The sequence below is a fragment of the Microcaecilia unicolor genome, chromosome 1 (genome assembly GCF_901765095.1).
Source record: "Microcaecilia unicolor chromosome 1, aMicUni1.1, whole genome shotgun sequence".
Classification (NCBI taxonomy): domain Eukaryota; kingdom Metazoa; phylum Chordata; class Amphibia; order Gymnophiona; family Siphonopidae; genus Microcaecilia; species Microcaecilia unicolor.
In genome coordinates, this window is record NC_044031.1 from 99,498,510 (window position 1) to 99,522,722 (window position 24,213).

The following is a 24,213-nucleotide window of genomic DNA, read 5'->3' on the forward strand; positions in this document are numbered from 1 at the left end:
GTGAAAGATGGAAGAAATAAGAGGCTGAGTGTTTGAATTATATGAAAATTTAAAGGGGGAAAGCAGGGAGCATACATGTCCGTGTGCAGAAAACAGTGGTATAGCTATATCAGGCTTCCAAGAAAGGGTTATTGTTATAAACCTAATATTGAACAGATGAATGGATGTTGAGACAATTTCAGGGGGTCTCTTACTAAAGGTTAGCTTGAGTTATATGCAGCAGGTCCCATTTTATTCTTACGGGTCCTGAAACAGATAACTCGAGCTAATCTTTAGTAAAAGACCCCCTCAAAGTTTGAGTGTTACTACCAAGTTTGGGTGCAAGACTTGGATGGAGACCGAGAGCTGGACTGTAAGAACCAAGAGAGATTGACTTGGATCAAATAAATGATGCTCTCTGAAGATGCTCAAACATTTACAGCTGTCAGAAGGGATTCCATGGCAGGGTTAGAAGGGACAGTTTGCTGTTTTTGCAGATGACATTGAGACCTGTAACATAGTGGAGTGAACAAAAAAGTACGTATGAACCACGACATGACCTACGGTCTATGTGAATAAAACAGTTAGCTGTTTCAACCTGTCGTTTTGCGGAAACACGGAATCATACCTTTTCAATAGCTTGAAAAAATTTATGGAACTTTTTCCCAGGTTTAAGGCTTTGTGCTGATTATAAACAATTTAAGAAAATGCTGAAAGCTTTTTATTTTGTGAAAGCTTTTATTGATGGATAGGATTGAGTCTGTTTTTTAGCAGTTTCCCAGGTTTTGCTCTTGTTTATATTTATATTGACAGATTTATGATTTTATGTGATGTTTTATTTGTTGAGTTCTTTGATAGTGTGAATGTTTTATATTGTAACCTTTGATTTTAAAGTGTGACATAGAATTTATGAAAATGAAAATAAATAAATGATCTGAGGAGTAATTAAATGATTGGCAGTTAAGAGCAAATGCAACCCCCCCCCCAAAAAAAAAAAAAAACAAAACCTAAAAATACAAGCTCATGTTTTGGGCAGAAATCTAAGGACTCATTACACAGTGGGATCTAGGGGTGGGGGCAGAAGAGATACTAATGGGTTTATATTATTTACTTGCTATACCACCTTAAAACACCACAGCGGTTTACAAAAAGTACAAGTACAGAGAAAAAAAACAAACCAGAGGAACTTTGTCAAGTAGAGACAAGCAGAGTCATAGATTGGGCCTTAGCAACTATGGGGCCCTGTGCAGACCAGAGTGAGAGGGAGGAGCTGTAAGGGCTGAGTATAGAGAGTCACTGCTGAGGCGCACAACCACCAAAGGGGAGAGGGAGGGAGAGAGGAAGAGATGGAGAGAGAAATGGAAAGCAATGAGATTCTAACTTTTGGTCAGCCACCAGTTGTAAAGCTGACTTAGTTAAGCACAGGGTCCCAGGGAGCATTGGGCTCTGTGCAGCCAATGATGTTGCTCCTGCTTAAGACTGGCCCTGGTAGAATAGCAATTGCCAGTTCATAGTACAGAGGTAAGAGACTATGCTGAATGCACACATTTGTATAGGGTATTGTTTTAATACGCACTGAGACAGGAACCTTGGGAGTGATTGGGTCTAATGACCTTAAAAGGTAATAAAGCAGTGTGATCAGGCAGCGGCCAGAGTCATAGGGAGAATAACCGGTGAAAGATGACAATGCCTCTGTGTCAGGCATTGGTGAGACACCTAAAACATGGTGTTCAATTCTGAAACCCATATCTGTAAAAAGCTAAAGAAAGGCTGAAGGTAGTCCAAAAAAGGGGCTGCCAAAATGGTGCAGGGTCTCTACCAATAATAGATGGAACTTAAAAGACCCAGAGGAAAGGAAAGATAGCATATGATATGATATCTGATAAATTGGCGTTCTTTTCATGCATTTTTTAATTAAAATTGCAAACCACCACCTTGACCCACATGTTGGAATAAGGCGGTATACCAAGTTCAGAATAAAAAAACATTCAACTATAAAACATAAACTATCACAGCAGATAAAGACCATATGGCCTATCCTGTCTGCCCATCCATACCATTTACTATTCTCTACTATCCCATCCTCTTCCTTAGAGATCATCTGTGCTTGGCCCTTGCTTTCTTGAATTAAGTTACAATCTTCAAAGGTCAAAACACCACAGAAGAAACTAACCCTTATCCAGAGGAAAGAATCCTCCAAACTATGCAGGTACTAACATTAGAAATAGTAGTGGGTGCATGGAATGGTCTCTCAAGAAGATGATGGGAGACAGAATGGGATAACCACAGGAGGCAAGAGAAGGGAAGGAAGGGAGGGATTTTGGACTTGGTTTTAGCCCTTTCCAGTAGTAACTCAAGGTGAGTTACATTCAGGTACAAAAGTTATTTCCTTGCTCCCAAAGGACTTGCAATTCAAGATTGTACTTGAGGCACTGGAGGGTTACGTGACTTGTCAAAGATCCGAGCAGGTTAAGTACAACAGTTGTTATCACATTTAAGTGACCAGTTGTGTCCGAAAGCTACAAATTTAATGATTATTTTTTTTCAGTTTATGAATAATTTTTCACCAGTTTTGAACTTTGAAAAATATGGACGTGTGCTATGATTAAAATATGCCAAGACGTTTGATTGTGACACCATAGAATACCAATAACATCTCTTTTTATGAGCACAACATTAAAAACAATGTGAATACATATAAATAAGATGCTTCAAGAGGGCTTTCAGCATTTAATTTTTGATGTATGGGGACTAACAACTGCTAAATAAAGATCACAAGGAGTATCAGAGAGATTTCAAACCTGGTTTGCAGTAGCTCACTGCTCTATCAGGCTACTCCTCCATCCCTAGGATCCCTCTGATACAAAGTAGCAAAGGGAGAACCAGGGATCAAATGGGCTCTATAGTTTTGCACCAGGAATTAAACAGGGCAAACTAGAGGGGTTGTTGTAGTCCTTATCTTCCATTATTTTTATATTATTGGTAAAGTGTTAGTGATAAATCAATAAAATAAATAAAATACTAATGTATGGATAGAAATGTGTATTAAGTATGACACAAATTGCCTGGCAGACTGGGTGGGCCAATTTCCTCACATACACATGAGGGATGGGGTAGGGAATGCTTGGGGTGGCAAACTGGCAGAAATGATTGAGGTCGGTGCTCTGGTAGAAAATGAGATTGCTTAGAACATTTTTCCGAAGTCGGTCCTGAAGTACCCCCTTGCCGTTCATATTTTCAGGATATCCACAGCCACATTGAGCCTGCAAATAGGTGGGAAAATGTGGGATACAAATGTAATAAATACAAAAATAAAATATAAATAAAATATAAATGAAAATGATTTGCATACACTGTCTCCATTATATGCAAATTTCTTTCATGCATATTCATCATGGATATCCTGAAAACCTAACTGGCAAGGGGGTACTCCAGGGCCAACTTGGGAACCATGGCTTAGAACAGATACAGAGGATGTGACGGGTTGCTAAAGGACAAGTCCATCTTTAAGCTTAGGAATCCACAGTCTACACTCATCTACCTAAAGTGGTAGACATGCACAGAAATAAAAGACAATTGAGCAGTCCATGCAAGACTATTGTTCCATAACTGCTATCATCTGCTTTAGACAGCATAAGTAGGTTCCTAATAGGGGTGTGTGTCACAACGACGAGGTCCGGGGACCGGGCAATCACGCGGGGATCGATTTACCAATCCTGTGACCCACCCCCGGTAAACCCGAATCAGACCCGATGATCGACGGATAGGAGCCCTGGAAAAGAGCTCCCACGCCAAAACGCTCCCGGACTGCTCTGGACATCCAAGTTGTGCACCGTAGAGCGTGATCCAAACGTCCGGATATAAGGAGATACAGGGCCTCTGGCTGCTTGCTTTTGATTTGATTTTGCTTTATAGCCTTGCCTGATTTTGCAAAATTGCCTTTGATTTTGCCTGCTTGCTTTTGATTTTGCTTTATAGCCTGCTTGACTTTGCAAATTACCTTTTGATTTGGCAAAAGACCCGATAAGCACTGCTACCACTGTTGCTAGGACGCATATGACTTTGCCTGCTTTGCCTGCTTGCTTTCGACTTTGCTTTATCACCTTGATTTTGATCTAGCAAAATTGCCTTTACCTGCTAGCTTTTGCTCTGCTTCTGCAATTCCGCCTTCAAACACACACCAAAAGCCTCTAATATTGTTCTGTTTCTAAGCTTTGACTCTATCTGCCTACCCTATATATTGTAAGCACCTGCACTACAATTGAATGCCACCCTTACTACTTAAATGCTAGCTCAAACGTTTAATTGCACTAACGCCTTCAAACACATGGTAAGATTCAACTCGATAGTAATAAGCACTGCTATACCATGTTGAATTAATTACTGCTATGGACTACCTGTATTAAGCACCGCAATACCTGCAGATATAATCACTGTCCTGGACCAATTGTTAAGACAGTTGACCAACACCGCCCAACACACCCACGAACACTGCCCACAAAACAACTGACATCACCAACAATACCCAACACTCCTACGAATAGCATCTACAAAATCCAACATGAATACCAACAAGCTACTGATAATAATCTACCTCACTCCCATAATCTACCACGCATGGACCACCCCTAACATCAATAACAACCCAACCACAATCCACCAATTCTATGTACAAACAATCAACAACACACCAGACCAAAAATACAACCACCAACCTAAAGGAAAAAAACTCCACATACGAACCTCACCAACAGAAAGAAAAAAAAGAAAAACAACAACGACAAATTCAACCACTGAGAAAACAGACAACTAATAAAAATAAATACATCTAACTTCCCCACAGAACCATACCGCTTCATCCGAATAGGATACATCAATGCAAGATCAGCAGTAAGCAATTCAATAGACATACTAGACTGGATTACCACAGAGAATTTAGACCTTCTGTTTATCACGGAAACATGGTTCCATGGCACTACAGACCCCGCCATCATAGAGACATGCCCTCCAGAATACAAAATCACCTACTGGGCAAGAAATGGAAAAAGAAGTGGCGGAATAGCCATAATTTACAAATCTGAGTTTACCATAACAACCACTGGTGAATCCACCTCACCACAACTCGAGATTGCCTCAACAAAAATCACTCATACAAACCTACAAGGACACCTCAACACAATACTATTCTACAGGCCACCAGGAAAATGGAAAGACTCCCAAACGCAACTCATGGACTTCATCTCCAATACATGTGTCTCTGCCTCTAACATCCTCATAATAGGAGATATCAACCTACACCTTGAAGACGACACCTCAACAGGCACACAAGAATGCAAAGACTTCTTAAAACTCTGGGATCTACACGCACCTAATAATCAACCAACACACAAAAAAGGACACACACTGGACATCATTACACACAAATTCGACCCAGACTCAACCCTCCTACTTACAGATACAAGATGGACACCCACACCATGGACAGACCACCACAAAGCGATGGTCTCCCTCCACTGGCGAAAAATACACAGAAACGCAATTAACAAACATGAACGAACAACATACACCACGAGAGGAAAAATAGACCCCACAACATTCTGGCAACAGGGCTACCAAAACGAATGGTCAACAAATACAGACACCATTCAATTCCTCCAAGAATGGGACGACATATGTAGGACAACATTAGACACAATCGCCCCAATCCAAACTAGAACATCACACAGGAAAAAACTAATTCATGGTTCACCGAAGAGCTGAAAAAACTCAAAACACAAGTCAGAAAACTAGAACACACATGGAATAAAAAGAAAGACAACACACACTGAATGCCTGGAAATCACTCCGGAGGAAATACAAATACACCATCAAACAGGCTAAAAGATACACTATAAAACAATGATTGGACCAAACTACAAAGACACACACAAACTCTTCTACCTTGTAAACAAATTGCTAGACACCACACCAGTAACAAACAACAGCAAAGATACACCAGGGGTCGACGACATCGCGAAATACTTCAAGGAAAAAAATCATACAACTACGGCTCAAAATACCCACCAGCCCTACTGAATACTCAACACTCCTAAATTGTCTAGACCCAGAAGACGGAATATACCCAGCAGACAGAATCTGGACCGAATTCGAACTACTATCAGAGGACCTCATCTCTAAAACGCTCAAAAGATTCGCCAAATCCCAATGCAAACTAGATATCTGCCCAAACAACCTCATGAAATCAGCCCCTCAACAATTCATAATAGACCTAACTAATCACATGAATTTCATGCTACAAAACGGACTTTTCCCAAAAGAAAAAGGAAACATTTTACTCACCCCAATACCCAAAGAAAAACACAAGCGAAATAACAAACTACAGACCAGTAGCATCTATACCATTAACAACCAAAATAACCGAAGGGATGGTTACCAAACAACTCACAAACTACCTCAACAAGTTCTCCATACTACATGATTCCCAATCAGGATTCCGGTCAAATCACAGCACAGAAACAGTGTCAATTACCCTAATGACCAAATTCAAACAAATGATTGCAACCGGCACCAATATACTCCTGCTACAATTTGACATGTCAAGTGCCTTTGATATGGTAGACCACGAAATCCTATTACACATTCTCGAATACTTTGGCATCGGAGGCAATGTTCTAAACTGGTTAAAGGGGTTCTTAACCTCACGCTCATATCAAGTCACATCAAACTCAACTACGTCTGATGCATGAACACCTGATTGTGGAGTACCGCAAGGATCCCCCCTATCACCAACTATTTTCAATCTAATGATGACCCCCCTGGCAAAACTTCTATCAAACCATAACCTTAATCCACATATAGATGCCGATGATGTAACGATAATGATATATATTCCATTTCAAAAAAGACATCAATGAAATCTCTAACGAAATCAGCCAAAGTCTACACATCATGAACACCTGGGCAGATGCATTCCGACTGAAACTGAACGCAGAAAAAAACTCAATGCCTCATACTTACCTCGCAATACAACACGAATAAATTTACCACCATTAACACACCTAAACTAAATCTGCCAATCTCAGAAACTTTAAAAATCCTTGGAGTCACTATTGACCGCCACCTAACTCTCGAGACTCATGCGAACAACACAACAAAAAAAAAACGTTCTACTCCATGTGGAAACTGAAAAGAATTAGACCATTCTTTCCAAGATCTGTCTTCCGCAGTCTAGTGCAATCACTCGTACTCAGTCACCTGGACTATTGCAACTCATTATACGCAGGATGCAAAGAACAAATACTGAGGAAACTTCAAACAGCCCAGAATACAGCAGCCAGACTCATCTTCGGAAAACCAAAATACGAAAGCGCAAAACCCTTACGGGAGAAACTACACTGGCTACCACTCAAGGAACGCATCACTTTTAAAGTATGCACCTTAGTCCACAAAATCATTCACGGTGAAGCCCCTGCATACATGTCTGACTTAATAGACCTGCCACCCAGAAACGCTAAAAGATCGTCCCGAACCTTCCTCAATCTCCATTTCCCTAAGTGCAAAGGCATAAAATACAAAGTACTGCACGGATCGACTTTCGCATACATGAGCACACAATTCTGGAATACACTACCACGCAACCTGAAAACGATCCACGAACTGACCGACTTCCGCAAACTACTGAAGACTTATCTCTTTGAGAAAATCTACGGCAAGGATCAAAACACATGAAGCCCATACAAACTAATAGATACGCACCAATACACTCTCTGAAATCTCCTCTCCCGCACTCTCACCACTCTTAAAACCCCACCCACAGATAAAATTGTTAGACCTCCATGTTCCCTCGATACTATTTTGTCCCCCTCTCAACTCACCACTGTTATATTCCGCTGTTCTTTTCCCAGATGATATCCTGAATTTACTCTGTCTTATATAACTCTTCATAATGTAACCCATAATCGTATTGCAACCAATTGTATTTCCATCATTTACAATGTATTGTAAGCCACACTGAGCACGCAAATAGGTGGGAAAATGTGGGATACAAATGCAAATAAATAAATAAAATAATAAATAGTGGCAGGTGTGCCTAAGAACACTCCCTCACTTTACAGCAGGTGGTGCTAACCTCCCATATCAGAGGCTGAGTCAGAAGGGTGGGGATCAGGTCAGGAGGTAGTTAATTGCTCTGGGTCAGAGTAGATCAGAGGGGCCCCAAGAGAACTGGATTCTAGGAGGAGCCTGAACAAGGATCCTCCTAAGGAGTTCTGGCTTGGCTGCAGTACCTGAAGGAAGTTTTTTTTTTTTTTTTGTTACATTTGTACCCCGCGCTTTCCCACTCATGGCAGGTTCAATGCGGCTTACATGGGGCAATGGAGGGTTAAGTGACTTGCCCAGAGTCACAAGGAGCTGCCTGTGCCTGAAGTGGGAATTGAACTCAGTTCCTCAGTTCCCCAGGACCAAAGTCCACCACCCTAACCACTAGGCCACTCCTCCAGGGAAGACGAGTGCCCTTGCATTCCTGTATGATAAGAAGTCTGAAATCTTTGCCTCCAGGGTTGTGTGCAGTAACTGAAAACTGCCAAGGTAGGCTAATTATTCCTTGGCTACTGGAACTATGGTTATGATAAGGGATGTTACTGCATATTGAAGAGTATAGCCAAGCGAGGGGCAGGTACCAATCCCTGTGAGGGAAAAAGGGTTGATTATTCTTCTTGTATGTACATAAATAAAAATATTTTGACTTTTACCTACAATCTATGTGTGAGAATCTGCCACATTTGTATGAGGTCCTGCAACCAGCTGTGAACCACACGGTGGAAGAATATTACATAACCACTGATGACATTTAGCTGGAACATAAAAGGTATCATGAAACCCTCAGCAAAGTATACCAAGAAATACCATGAGGAGGCAGGCAAAGGCTATGGCTTGGGTCAATTAATTATTGACAAAGAGTCTCAACGTAAGATGCCAGGAGGTCAGTGTTTACTTGATATTCCATCTTTTTGCCTAACTCAACTGGACAAGACTCATTCACAGGCATTTTCAGCAGCAGTATTCACACTTTGAAATGTATAAATGATAATGTTGTATTAGGAGGAAGCTGAAGGTCTGCTCATCCTTTTTCGGTTTGTTGATTGTTATTTAATTTATAGGAATATCAGCTTTAGAGGGTATTGGGGGGTGGTGTTGTGATGGGGCAATGGAGAGGAGGGGGATAGGGTTTGATATACCGCCTTTCTCTGGTTGCGATCAAAATGGTTTATGTAAAGGTATTTATTTGTACCAAAGATGTGTATTTTATATATTAAGATTTTGCTTTTAGCATTTTATTATTTGCTTTTAGTGAGCTTCTGTGATTTTATGTTGTATTAATGTGAAATATGTATGTACATTGTAAGATAATGCAAGCTAGAAACAAGAGAGACTTTCTTTTGCTGCGAGTAGCTGTGGGAACACAGGAATATGGAAATGCTGTATGTTGCCGATAACAATTCCTGAAAAAAGTCAACCCCAGTTTAATTTAGTTTCAGTTTGCGTCACACCTTCCTGTAGGTAAGATGACATTCAGTGCATGTTACAATGTATAAACGCAAATTGAAAAATACATTGAGGGGTCAATATTCAAAAAATTGTAACCAAAACAGGAGAGCTTCTTGCCTGGTTAAATTGCACTGAGCAAGTAGGAGTGGATATTCAGCTGCCCGTAACTGGATGACTCTACCAAATATCCCTTCTGCCTGCTGTGGCACTGTCTGCTTCCAGCCAGGATAGTTCAAGGGTGGAGTCATGGGGCCATTGGCGATATTTGCGCTGGTGCCTGTATAGCTAATTGGGCATGTTGCACTGCATAAACAGAAGTTATAACTTTGGCTGGTTAGCTATGCGGGTACAATACCCTCAGGGCACCAACAACGACCTGGATATTCAGTTCTGACATGACCCAGCACTGAATATCTAGGTTTATTTTAGCCATTGGCAGTTTGTGTTTAATGAAATGCCAACTACAGTCAGCTGAATATTGACCCCCATTAATTTATAAATATATAAAATCAATTATCAATGATTCTAGTAAGTGATCAACAGCTCTTCCCTCAGCAGGCCAAGTTTCTTTGGAATCCCAGTCCCAAGATCTAGCAAGTTGCATCTGTCTCTGGGAGATCAGAGTCCCAGCTGTGGTTCCTGATTATGGTTAGTTAAAATTTTGACCTCATGCCACTGGGTAAAGGTGGACCTCTATTAAATTTTGCTGATTAAAGATGAGCTCTGGGGCAACCTCCCCCCCCCCCCCAAACAATATATAAAACTCAAGAACTGATATCAGCCAATGGGATGATACTGTATATTAGCACTCATGCAATCTCAAAGAGCTGCACAGCATCTACGACACCCAGTGGACCAACTGCAGAAAGCCACACTGTTCTTGAAAACTGGCCAACCCACCTTTCCCCTTTCCACCAATTGCTCATGTGATTTTTACCTGGTTCACTGGCATGTACAGAGCCAGCCACGCTGCATCCTCTTTTGCAAACTAGGTCACAGATGGATTGACGTGACCTGCCCACAAGGCAATCTTTGGTTAATTGACTAAGCAAAACAATAAAAGTATCTACAACAAAAAAGAAGGTGCAAGTCTTTGCACATAACACTTTGCCTTGGGCAATTTTCAAAGTGATACTATGCACAAATTTTCCCTTTGAAAACTGGAGCAAAGCCCACAGATGTTCCTGCAGTACGAGCGGCTTGAAAAAGTTTTTTTCTGCATGTAAAGCCTGCTTTCCACACAGAAAAGGGCTTTTACAAAACAGCATGGCTGCATATTTGCATATGCATTCTGCAGGTAGGCATTCCTGTAGCTATACCTTACAGCTCCACCTCCACTCTGACCAATGTCCATGTGCAGATTCACACCACCTTCAGACCAGGTTTAAATTTGGGTGTGGGGTCTGCTGCCTATTATTATTACTATTTGTTTTTAAATAGCACATACCTGCATATGTTATCCTTATAAAATAGGTGCCCTTTTGCACTTCTAAACTATTTTTGGCTTCATGCTATAAAACAGGGGCCCTAAAATCCAGGCCTTGAGGTCAACAATCCAGCCTAGATTTCAGGATTTCTACAATGAATGAAATCTATTTGCATGCAATGGAAGCAGTGCATGCAAGTAGAGCTCAATCGTATTCATTGTGGAAATCCTGAAACCAGGCTGGGTTGTGGACCTCAAAAACTGGATTTTAGGGCCCCTGTTTTATAGCATGAAGCCAAAGATAGTTTAGAAGTGCAAAAGGATTTGAAGACCCCTGCTACAAAATTACCCCCAATGGCCTCGTTTGTTCCCCACTGGCAGTGGCGTAGCCACAGGTGGGCTTGGGTGGGCCAGGGCCCACCCATTTATGGCTCAGGCCCACCCAACAGTAGCACATGTTTAGTGATAACTGGAGGGAATCCCAAGCTCCGCCAGCTGAAGATTTTCCCCAGATGGTAACGAAAACGCTACTCTCCATGACACCGGCAGCTGCGCATGCTCAGTTTTCAGTGCATGCCTGCTGCCAAGGTGGAAAGAAGCATTTTCCCACCAGCTGAGATATTTTTTTTTGGGGGGGGGGGGGGGGGTAGAACACTTGGTGCCCACCCAATTCTTGCCTAGGCCCACCTAAAATCTGTTGTCTGGCTACGCCCCTGCCCACTGGCAATAAAAATATCAAGAACCATGAACTGTAGTTGGTGTTTAATCACCGATTACTACAAAGCACCCATCTTTTGTAATGAAGAGACATATGCACAGGGAGGAGAGGGAAGAGCATACGAACAGACTCGCCTTCAACAGCTGGCACCTCAGGGCTCAAAGGAGACCTAGTGAAGATGGAAAAATGAAAACATGTATCAGATGAAATCAAGCTACAAAGAATTAGCCAAAAATACATTTTTCATACAGTGGTGTCACGTGACAAATTAAGCAAACCATCAGATATTTCGAACATCGTTCCAAATATCTTCTTTACTAAATGCAGTGTCACAGCAGAAAAAAGAAAAGCACGAGACATGCCAATCGCACACAAACAACTAGACAAGTGACTGAATGGAACTATGAAAGACAGGGAACCAGCAGCTCTAGGGAGTACTTACCCTCAACCTACACTAACACTTTAGCCACAATCCAAGAACTGCAGAATCAACCAAGCTGGGTATGCAAAAATCATACAGACACTTGGTCTCTTTTTGGTACAAGGATACTGGAATTTATTGATCGCATACAAGTAAGCCAATACATCCTTAATACACAGTGTGAACAGGAAGCAAAAGAAGAATGTTTGCCTCCTAATGATTGGTGTCTTTTTCAGCTAATGGGTTGCAGCACTTAATGATATAATGTGAGTATCTAACTATTTTGATATGGCAGCAGTAGTTTCTACTTAAGGTGTAAGGATATGTTAAAACACTGTACAGATTAGACGTCTTGTTTGGGTCTTTACAGCTCATACATTAGTACACTTTTACAGGACATTGCCAATTTTGTATCGTGTTACAGCATCATTAACCCAGGGTGAAAAGCGGTATCCTACGTCTACACACGTAAAAGCACTTACGTGAAGCGACGGAACAAGTTGCACAAACACGAGGGCCTACCTATCTGATTCTTTTCGTTCTGTTGAAGTTACAGGTTGAGTTCTAAATCTCTCAGAGGTCTTTCTATTTTCACCAGGAGCAAAATAGCGCCTTGGCCTTCGAGGCCCTCTTTCCCGGTCAGTACTGGCAGACATATCAAAACCTGATGTGGGCTTTTCAACCCGAGATTCACTTTCAAACCATAGCATAGTCACAGAAATGCAGAAAGAGAAAAACAGAGAAAAGAAGTGAAGTATACAATACAGATACAAGCATGTCATACCAATTCACTACAACCACTGAAATCATCACTCAGCATGCCCATTCCATGCAAAGTCAGGAAAGAGGAAGAACATTCTCATTACAATAGATCCTGCATTAGCAAAGCACAAGAATTTCAGGATTTTGCTCACTGTATTAACAGCCTCCCAAGTGTACCAGCTGCTAGCCAAGCTTTGTGAATTAATAGAGGAACAAACAAACACGGACATTTTTTGTCATTTGACAAGGCCATGCAAGTGTCACACTAAAATATTTTGGAAACGTCACCTACGGGTCAGTTTTCCTGCCAACATTTGCTGTGTCCAGAAAGGTGCTACGGAGTTGAGCAACAGAGACTTTTGTGTTGAGCATGCCAACCTCGCCGTTGGGCAGGTGTGCTTCAGAACTCTTAAATTCAATTTCTTTCTTCACCTCTGGTTCCTTACTTTTAAAAACCTCAAGCTTTGGAGAACCCGTGAAATCAGAGAGTGAGCGAGTAAGAACTTTATGCTTCATTGTGGACACTTCACGGGTAAGACCTCTTGCCTCTCTTGCCATGGCTGGTTGAGATACAGATGTACTTTGTAGGTGTGTTGTAGGCTCATTTTTCTCTGTGCTATCAGAGACCCTGTGGACCGGGAACTCGTGTGCTGAAGTACTACTTCTTGGCTTGATAACAATAGACGAATTACTTGTAAATTTTTCTTCTTGATTTGTACAGGAATCATTGCTGGACTTTTCCTGTCTACTAACATCAGGTGGCAGAACTGCTTCTCTGCTTTTTAAAAGACTGTATTCGCCCAAGGTTGGATTATCCAGTTTAGATCTGGGATTCTGGTGCAAATGAACACCTATGTCCATCTTGGCCTCCCTGGCTGCTGGGAATTTTTTGACAGCACAGATGCTGGCTGGTTCTACAGGTTTGCTCAATAAGCCATTCTCTGGCTTGTCCAATGTCACTGTCGTAGCAGTATATGGAAGGTCTGAAGGCTGAATGTAGCCATAAATTGGTTGACGAATGGAACTCGTTGGTTTAGAAACTCTATCAAAAGCTGAACTTTCAGACTGGAGAGGTGTGTGGTGAACTGGCACTGGATGATATTTTCTTTCCGTAACTGGTTCTGAGCCAAATTCGAGATTTCCACAAACGCCTTCCTCCTTCACCAATCTCTCTCTAATTTTTACTCTTTTGAAAAAGGGAAAAGGATTAAACAGCAATCATCAAGAGCTGTTTAGGAGAAAAATTTACTGCTCTTATTCTACTTAAAGCAGTGGTACCTCATAGTGCTAAGTTATCATACAGTCTTCTTTCATACACAGTAGTAGTAGTATATTGTATTCCTTCTCTCTGAATTTCAAATTTAAAATGTTTTCCCTTTTCCTGGTCAGTCCCACTAGAGTTTCTTTTTCCGTAGAGCTACAATTGTGATAGCTTTTGGGCCATACCCTTACTGCTCAGCCAATAAGAATTCACATTTCAATATGATATAGGGAACTATAGAGCTACAAATTGGAAATATTGGTTGAACTATTTGGTCTGCAGGATAAATTACTGTTATTATTTACTCATTCTGGATCAGAGTAGGAGGCACCATTGCTTTAAAAAAAAAAAAAAAAACATGCCCCAAAGTGAATGCACAGTTTAGAAAACAGGTGTAGAGTGTCATTTGCAACATGGTTCTGTTTTTTGCATACTGCCAGTCTCTTGTGGTTATATCAAAACACAGGAAGCATAATTTCAATACTTAAGATATACAAACAAGCCTAGAGTGGGGTCAGCAAGCACTGAAAAAAATCCCCTTTGCCTGCTTCGTTAGGAAAAATGTATGTGAAACTGAAGAAACTGCCTTTCCTTTCACAAGAAAATGGCCACAGATCTTCGTATACATGAATGACCTTACTGATGATTTACACACATAAATCAAATTTTGAAAACCAAGTTTTAGAAAACCAGGATTCACATGTATAAATCTGCAATACATGCATATGGCAAGGGGGCATGGTTTGGGCAGGACCAAAATACACATGTATTCCCCATTTCAGAAGGGAAATGCATGTCTATAATCTCCGTGATCAACATTGAGATTTACAGCTGCTCCAAGGTACTTATAGGTTTTGTAAAAGTGCTTGTTTTGATCAGAACTCTACAGGGAGGAGTGGGGGATTAGAGAAAGTTGCCCCCTTAATCTCCATGTCCTACTCTCCTCCTCCACCCCCCTCCCCGAAAAAAAAGAAACAAAGCGTACTGAATGATTGCAGGCTCAATACTTAATTGGGAGCATTTAGGCATGTATATTTCCAAAATGGCAGACACACATCTAAGTGTCAGCACTTACATCTAGGTTCTAAGATGCCAACCTGTGCCGACACTTGCACACGTATGTTCTCTAATTGCCTCTGATGATGTTTTAAACGTTGACAATTATAAAATGGTTGCTCCTGCTGCACGTAACCAGCGCGTGCACATGCATTCCCTGCATGGATTTTAGAAAATGCAGGTTATGCTGGTATTCCACAATGCCATCTTGGCGTCCAGATGTCATTATAGAATTGATGATTAGTGCGTTCCATTGGGTGCCCCCTTATAGTGCAGAACACAAACAGTAGCAGATAGTACCCACTTAAAACTTGTGAAGTGTGATGGTTAACCTAGAACATTTTAACAATATTTAGACCAGAGGTTTCAAACTCTAGTTCTTGGGGGGCCCACAAACCAGATGGGTTTTCAGGATTTTCTATCACTAGTACTATTATTTCTAAACCACTACCGAGTATACACAGCACTGTTCAGTACTCAACCGAGCTTAGAATCAAGACAAATAAATGACACAGATTTTGGAGAATGACGGAACAGGTCAAGAAGTAAAAGAAACCTCAAAAGGGGAGCGTTTTTATTCTGGACTTCATCATCAGAGAAGGACCATGACACACCAACTGAGGCACTTCAAAGCATACAGTGTAGAATGGTCAAGAGAGCAGATACAGGAATTAGCAATGGAAGAAAAGATCACAAAAAAGAGTAACTTGCCAGATGAACGGAATTTATGAGAAAGAACGTAGGAAGAGAGAAGATAAGCAGTGAGGAGTCAGTGAATGAATGCATTTGTAGGTAAGGAAGAGAAGTTTAAAATGCATGCAGAAGTGGCTATGAAGCTAACGTAATGACATGAAAAGAGGGGTTACAATCATAGTGACCTACGGATGGTAAATCGTGCAGCTGCATTTTGAACAGATCACAGTGGAGCAAGATGACAGCAGAAGCTGCAAGGAAAATTATTTGTGCATCTATCGATCTCAGTATAGATCTTACATTCACACCATTGGCTAGCACATCATGACAGGTGTTTTGTATGGTTACTGCAGATGAAATCTCTTGGGCTTTGGGTGTAATTAAGGGAAAAGCTTTGTGTTGAACCGTTGCCTGGTTTCTTTTACTGCAAGTATAAAAGACTTAACTACACCAAGTGTTACAGAACAGCTACTCCTCCAATTTTTATGGGCAAATAAACTGAAAATTGCTTTCAAAATATTAAAGGCCCAAACACCAGACAGGAGCTTGGTTACTAGACTTTTGTTACATCATAAAGCTTTTATTACACATCAAGAAATATACTGGTTGCTGAATAATATAGAATACCAACCCAATTGATCCTAGTGGAGCAAGAATTGTGGCGGTCAACACTACCCTTGCCAGAGACAATGAAACAAATTTGATAGTTGTTAACGCTCATAAATTCTTAAAGGATCTTGACAAAATAAAAGATTGCCCCTGGCACTGAGCAGAGCTCACAACCATTTGGTATTATCCCAGATAAAGATCAACAAAAAGAAAATTTGTTCACTGGTATGGTGTAAAAAGGATATATAGGTGGAGTGTAATCCAGTAGAAGGTTCTAACATTAATATTTTTGTTTCCTTGGTACAAGAATATCACCTCTCACACTAATACTATTTAAGTGGTTGCAATTAATTGATTGGAGACCAAATCTACACCTTTCAAGCACTCCAACACTTCTCCTTTGCTACTAGAGTGGGCCTTAACCTTATGCTTCACTGGCCATATAGCCTCTTCCATTTATAACTGGTTATTAACAAAATAGGACCCAAGGTAACACGGGAGAAGAAAGTTGGTTCTGCACTTTCTTCTGAATGGATACACTTATGGTCGAAAACTGCGAGAGATTCAGTTAGTTACACCCAATCAATGAACTCTGCCGATTATTGAGCACTATGGATGCTGCAAAAGATGCTTATTGCTAAACTTTCTTCCTCTAACATGCGTTGGTCTTGTAATAAAGATGCTGGTACACGTTATACTACTGCTACAACATTAAGGCCACGTGCCCTCCCTGCCCATCTTCAAATCCTTACTCAAAGCCCACCGCTTCACTGTAGCTTTCGGCACTTAACCACTTACCTCTATTCAGAAAACCTACACTCCCCCATTTGACTGACTGCTTACCTGTCCTTTAGATTGTAAGCTCTTTTGAGCAGGGACTGTCCTTCCTCGTTTAAATTGTACAGCGCTGCATAACCCTAGTAGCGCTTTAGAAATGTTAAGTAGTAGTAGTAGTAAGGCATTTTGGACCAAAGTCTGGCAGACTGTAATACAAATTTTGAACTTCAGCCAATATTCAAATTAACCAGTTAAATGCTTAGCAGTTAAAGACAGGCCTGCTTTTTATATGGCCTATTTTAACCTCTAAACTTAGCCAATTAATGCTGAATATTTGCGTTAATCATCTAAGTCATGCGGCTAGCCACTAAGTGCTACTATTCAGCAGAGATAACCGTCTCTCTCGCACTGAATATTAACGGTTAGCCGGCTAAGCAGTATTTAACCAGCCAGGAGCCATTCCTGGTTGGCTAAATAGTGCTGAATATTGGGCCCAAATGCGTTTTGTTACTCCTCCAATTTTCAAAGTATACACTTCAGGCTACAGTATTGAGGAGACTTGATTATTGCAATGGGCACATATTTAGGCGTTCCCTCCATCATTTTCATTCATTGCAATTAGCACAACATGCAACTGCCGAACTGTTCAGTTGTAGAGCTTGAGAGCACATAACTCTGGTTTTGGCTTCCTTGCATTGGCTTGTTACAATAATATATAAAAATCAAAAATTGCCAGTTAGTATTTAAAGTACTAAGAGAGGAATCAAACTTGCTGAAATGGTATCTTCCAACTTGCAATCTGTGGTCAGAGTATTCAGCTCTGTTAGAACTCCTGTCACTTAAGGTGGCAGGATTAATTTGCCAGAGCATGAACAGCAGCTTTTTGCGTTGCAGCTTCCAAGCTATGCAACAAACTTTCTTTGAGGGCCAGCCTAAAGTGGATGTTCAGCATTTAGGAAACTGCATTTAGGAAACAGAGCTGAAGCTTATCATTTATGTTTACAATAAGGACATGTTTTATGGAGAATTATCTTTGTCAGTATGTTATTTTGATGTACAATTGTTAACCACATAGGATGGTTGTAAACCAGTATTGTGGTAAATTAGTGGGTTTTAAATCAAATAAATAAAATAAGATGGTCCCACAGAAGATCCTCAAAGAGGTAGTTGTAGTCAGGACCGCTGGGGGGGCATGGGGGGGGGGAAAATTCCACGGGCCCATCTCTCTCTCTTGCTACTGACGGGACCCGGGTGATCGCATCCCAACAGAAGCAGGAGAGAAAAATCTCCGGCACCAGGCCCTCCCTGCATTGCCTGCCAAGCAGCTGCTGGGCCCTCAGGCCGTGCATACTCGGTAAACCGAGCATGCGTGACGTGAGAGAAAAGGAGCCGCAGGGGCAGACAAAGCAGCAGTGGAAAGACCAGCGCTGGAGAAAGACCTCTTCTGCTGGCGAGGCCTCGGGATCCCCGCCAGCCAAGGTACGGCACAGCGGTGGCAATCCTTGGGGGGGCCCACAGCCCTGCCCCAGCTCAGTCTCTCGGTGGCCCTGGTTGTAGTAGCTAAAGCTGGAGTTAATGGGCACGCATTTTGGTGGCATGTTCAGAAAGGACGGATTTTAGCAAGCAAGAAATGACATGCCTTTGTTGTGTTTTGGACACGCAGAGAAGAGTGAGGCACCAGATTACCTTGAGAGTACAAGCTCAGGAGAGAGACCTTGGTATGAAAGTGTCTGAGGATCCCAAAGCGGTGAAAATGTGACAAGGCAGTGGCTGTAGCCAGAAGGATGCTAGGCTGCACAGAAGAGAGGTATGCTCCTTTACAAGTTGGTGAGGTCTACTTGGAGTATTATATTCAGTTTTGGAGGCTGTGTTTTGCTAAGTACATAAAAGATTTGAAGTGGTTCAGAGAAAAATGACAAATGATATGGTGTTTACGCTAAAGCATAGACTTGAGGATCTGAATATGTATATCCTAGAGAAAAGGAAGGATGGGATGATTATGATACAGACATTTAAATGTTTGAAAGGTATTAATATGCAAACAAACCTTTTCCAGAGAAAAGTAAGCAGTACAACTAGAGGAAATTAATTGAGGTTACAGGGGGGTTCGACTTAAGAGTAATGTCAGGAAGTACTTGTTCATGGAGGATGCCTGCAACGCCCTTCCGTGTTTGGGGATGGAGACGAAAATGGTAATGGAATTCAAGAATGCATGGGATAAATAAAAAGGATTCCTGTATGGGAAAAAAAAACAATTGAAGGAAAACATAAGGCCAGACAGACTTCTATGGTCTGTGTCCTGATTATGGCTAGATAGATGTGGTTGGACTGGAGTGGACTTTGATGGCAACTCAACTAGTTGAAAATTAAACCAGTGCTAGGCAAACATCTACAGTCTGTGCCCTGAAAATGGCAAGGACAGCTCAAGATGAAATAAGAATACATTACATCATATACTACAAATTAATCTTGTTGGCAGACTGGATGGATCATGGAGGACTTTATCTGCAATCATCTATTATCTTACTACGTAACTGGAAGGATGAGAGTACCATCCACAGAGGCATTAGAAAAGAAGGAAGAAGGGAAAGAGTTCTCTCTTGGCTATGTTAAGTTTCGAATGAGATATTTTGCTTAGCCACTTCCACCACTGCATGCAAATCTTGTGTGTATATTCATTAGGCATATCCTGGAAACCTAACTGGTGTATAGGGTTGTACAGGTCAACATTTTTGTATTTTATTTCATTTCCTGTATCCTTTACATGCAATGGAGGCAGGGTATGCAAATCAATGTCATGCATATTCATTGCAGATATCCTGAAAACCTGACTGGCACTCCAGGATGACCAACTTGGAAAACACTGGTTTATAGGATTTTCTTTATTTAATTTGGTTTTATTTTGGGGTTGTTTTTTTTTTTCAGGGAGGGGCAATGCTGTCAATAGGGCACCTTATTGACAACAAAGGAAAACCTGTTTTGGCTTTAAAACAATGTGAAAAATGGGAAATGGCACCAAGAACTCCCAGGCAATTTCAAAAGAATGTCCATCCCTATTGATTGCAGCCCTCGAGGACCAAAGTTAGAGATCCCTGGGTTTAGGCTATAGGGCAATTAATAGTCCAACGTTAAGCAGTAACTTAGAAAATACTCCATAACCAAAGTCTGTGAGATAAACAAATGCTTATTCATTACAGCTCAAGCAAATACATCACCTAAGGAATGGATTCTTATTCTCAATGAGCTAAATAAATGGTTGGCAAAACTAGTCCTGCAAACAATGCCATCTTTTATGGATTTCCTCATGTTCTCCAGAATTCAGAAGCAGGATATTATGCCAGTGCCAAGTCCAAGGAAAATCAAATGTCTAGCATTCTGTTTCCCATAGTAATTTGTACACAGAGCAGGCTTCATTTAACTTTGCCCCAAATGAGTAAAAAAAAAAAAACCCCGAAAACTTCCAGCTATGTTTCAAACCCATTTAGTCAAATTAGTCTGAAGTTCAACCTAATCTGTAGGGAAAAGGCTATATTACTAAACAGTGACAGATGTTCTATGTTTGAGTAAATCACTTACAAATGAATTTGACTCCACAGAACAACAACAAAAAAAACAGATTGTGATTGTATGCAAATAAAATACACAAAAAAACTGCACCTAAGTGTTCTGAAAATGGGTAAAAGGGCAAAATTATAACAAAACATGACACAACCACATGCACCAAGATACACAAGATCGCACGTTCTGGGAAAAAAATCACATTCTCACATATTAAGAAAACAAATTTTTCAGGTTGGATAAGGAGTATAAATTTGATTTGTGTTGGGTACACAGGACATTTTACCAAAACAAAAGGATTTGTTACAGCTGGAAGGACACAAGGACATTTTTTCACATTTTATGAACTTGGATGAAAGATCATTTGGAGTTTTCCGTCAAAAGTCCAGGGAATTGTTTGAAGAAAAGATAGTAAGTAAGCAAGCAGTGAATAAGACTACAGCTACCTCAAAGCATCAACTCCAGCCAACATAAACCTTTATGTGGACGTATCTTATCAGAAAAGGTGCAAAAACTCTAGAACATAACAAAAGCAATACCTTACAGAAAAAAATTTAGTTTTCTTTAAAATTAATTTTACTTCCATTCCAAAAAGCATGAGAATATCTCTAAAATTATAGATATGGAGGGCTCTATAAAGATGGATTAGGAGCCAGATCGGCAATGGAATTTTCAAGGCTTTGTCTGCTGAAATCTGCAACTTTGAAATAATTAGTACTCTGTTCTCATTCCCACTTGAACTTAAATCACTTGAGATTTTCAAAATGATACAATAAAGCATTCTAGCCAAAATTGTATTTTCTGAAATATAGACGTCATAGTGAAATGTCTTGCACATTCATAATAACCATTTAAAGAATATTTATGTAGCAATCTGATGGTGTTGAGTGAATGCTCACAGAATTGGACCAAAGACATTAATTCCTGATACAACTGGATTTTCTCTGAATAAAAATATTAGATTTAGAACTGGCTCAGAGGCAATACTGTGCAGTACATTGAGGAAGGTCACCAGTTTGATCCCTAAAGTAAGGTCTTTACTCTCAGAACTGGCTAAGGGATACTATTCCTACAGGAATTTTATGCAAAAACTTTGAAAATCCTGAATAGTTTATTTGTAGTTTCTTTTCTGTGGTCTGTGTAAAATTCTACTATCATAAGAATCGAAGCCTCTCCCAGGCCTGAAATCCCTCCCATGACTGCCTCTCTCAACCTTACTGCAGTTTTCTCTCCAACTCCCTAAAATACCCCTAATTTTGTTGTCTCCCCTGCATGCTATACTATCACATCTCATTCTTTCTCCTCTACCCATTCACATGGCACACCTTCAAGTTTTATCCCCACACAGAATGGCTTGACCTCCCTCTCATCACCATGGTGCACCCACAGCTTTCTCTGCCTCTCCCACACCCCATGACATTCTCTCAACCTTGCTCTCTCCCTCCCCTTGTGGCACTCTGCTCCAGCAACCTGCATTCCTCCCAGGGTACTTACTCCACTTGAGCTTTTCTGCCCTCTTTCCCTGACCTGATCACGTGACAAGAAGGTGGTGGTGTACAGTTGCACATCAAGCCATGTCCTTCTTTTCTGTCGGCCTAGGCCCGACTGTTCATTTGAACAACTAATGGCATGGTTCAAATGAAGTCAGCCTAGGCCGGCAAAGGAGGGGAAGGCAGCTCACGTGCAGAAGTTAACCTCCTTTTCCTCTTGCTGCACAATCTCTGCACGGGAAGGGGATCAAGGAGATCTGCTGATGACGGTGCAGATTTCTGCACAAATTTTGCATTGCAGAGTTACGCAGAATTCCTCTCCCCTCCCCCCACATGGAGTAATTGGATACTGCTGAGGTGATCCATGGTCATGGCTCAAGGGATGCATCTAGTGGCTGGAGTCAAGATGAACTATTGCAGGGTTTTGGAGGGAGACAAGGCATTCAGACAACAATGATAGGCGATCAATGCAATGCTGGAAGCTGGTGGGGGGGGGGGGGGGGGGGAGGGGGGAGGAAAAATCCCTTTTGAAGTTCCTAATGAACACTTATAGCACCTTTATCCCAGCTCTTGTTCTAAGCTGAGTTGCAAAGGAGGTAGAAGAAACAAACATACAAAAATACTGCTAGGATTTAAAAATAGAAACATTGACCTCTATGCTTTTCACATGATTAACGTTCTATGCGAATTACGCTATCAGAATGTACTTTTTTTAACATATGGGACTAATCTTTATGGACAATTTGGAAAGATAAACATGCTTAGAACCATTTCAAGACAAATTAACCATGCAAACTGTTGTACCGGGATGAGTACTTTATGATCAGCACTACTCAGACCTTTCATCCCACTGTACACAAAGCTTTAAGTGCCCAACAAGTCTGAATCTTCCCTTTTTCTATTTTAGGAAAGTAATTATGCAACCAAAATGGCATGTCTACGTTTCGGCATTTAAGAAGCACAATTTCCATGTGTAAAGGCCAACACTTAAGTGTGTATGCTATTGCGTTGCCCACACTGATAATTTAGATGGTGGCAATTGTAAAATAGCTCCCGCTGCAAATAACCAGGGCATATACATGCATTCCTGCACGTATTTTATAAAATACTAACACAATTTGACACGGGATGTCTCAATTCCGGTCTCTATGTTCCATCTAAAACAGGATTGTGCATGTATACGTATTACCATGTGAGCTGTGAATCGCCTGGAGAACAAGTTTCGTGTATATAAAGGTCCTCTGGTAGATGGGATGCAGACATATCAGCGTTGCTAGACCGACTAGTTTATGCTTCCAGGAAATGGTCATAGCCACAGAAAACTGAAGTATGTATAACTGCAGAGATGGGCAGATAGATGCCCATGGAAATGTTATAATGACTATTAAATAAAATCTCTGGTTTGGGGAGATTTTGACAGCCTTTATTTAAATTTGCAAGGGGTCAGAAGTCTCTTCTTCCCGTCCCAGCTTTACACTGCTCTATCATGCTGGAAATATATAAACAGAATACCAGATAAAAGAAGAAAAAAGGACAACATAACCACATTTTTGGGGGGCACAATTTTCAGATGCACAGTATAAATGCAAAGAGAGCTCCGTTGTGTAATACAAACTTCTAAAATGTGAATCACTTTAGTACATCAGTCATGTATTTGCAACACCCAATTAGTGTGTGCATCTGATGGATACTAATAAGACCAGGATTAAAAAAATAAGCCATAATTACCAGTTGCTTTTTAAAATACTTTACATTCCAAAGTCCAAAATGTACTGCATGCCTCAAGGAAAAGGGAATCAAGTGTTCTTGACAGATTAAAGGACAAGATTAAAAGCCTTCTGGGAATCAAAGTGCTACAGAGTTATGAAGAATAGTTAGCCATGTTTTTAGTTTTTTTCACAGAAACACGAACGGTTC

The 24,213-nt window shown here is 40.9% G+C and overlaps 1 protein-coding gene across 3 annotated transcripts in view; it reads right to left on the reverse strand.

The window, feature by feature from the left end:
• SVIL (supervillin) overlaps positions 1-24,213 on the reverse strand; it is a 492,709-nt gene that overhangs the window by 139,231 nt on the left and 329,265 nt on the right. The window contains exons 9-11 of one of the 3 annotated variants that reach the window (XM_030199260.1): positions 13,145-14,038; positions 12,613-12,783; positions 11,804-11,838 (exon numbers count right to left, since the gene is read on the reverse strand). In XM_030199260.1, the coding sequence (XP_030055120.1) occupies positions 11,804-11,838; positions 12,613-12,783; positions 13,145-14,038 (1,100 nt within the window). The remainder of the gene's footprint in view (positions 1-11,803; positions 11,839-12,612; positions 12,784-13,144; positions 14,039-24,213) is intronic. The other 2 variants (XM_030199261.1, XM_030199262.1) reach the window with 2 other exon arrangements.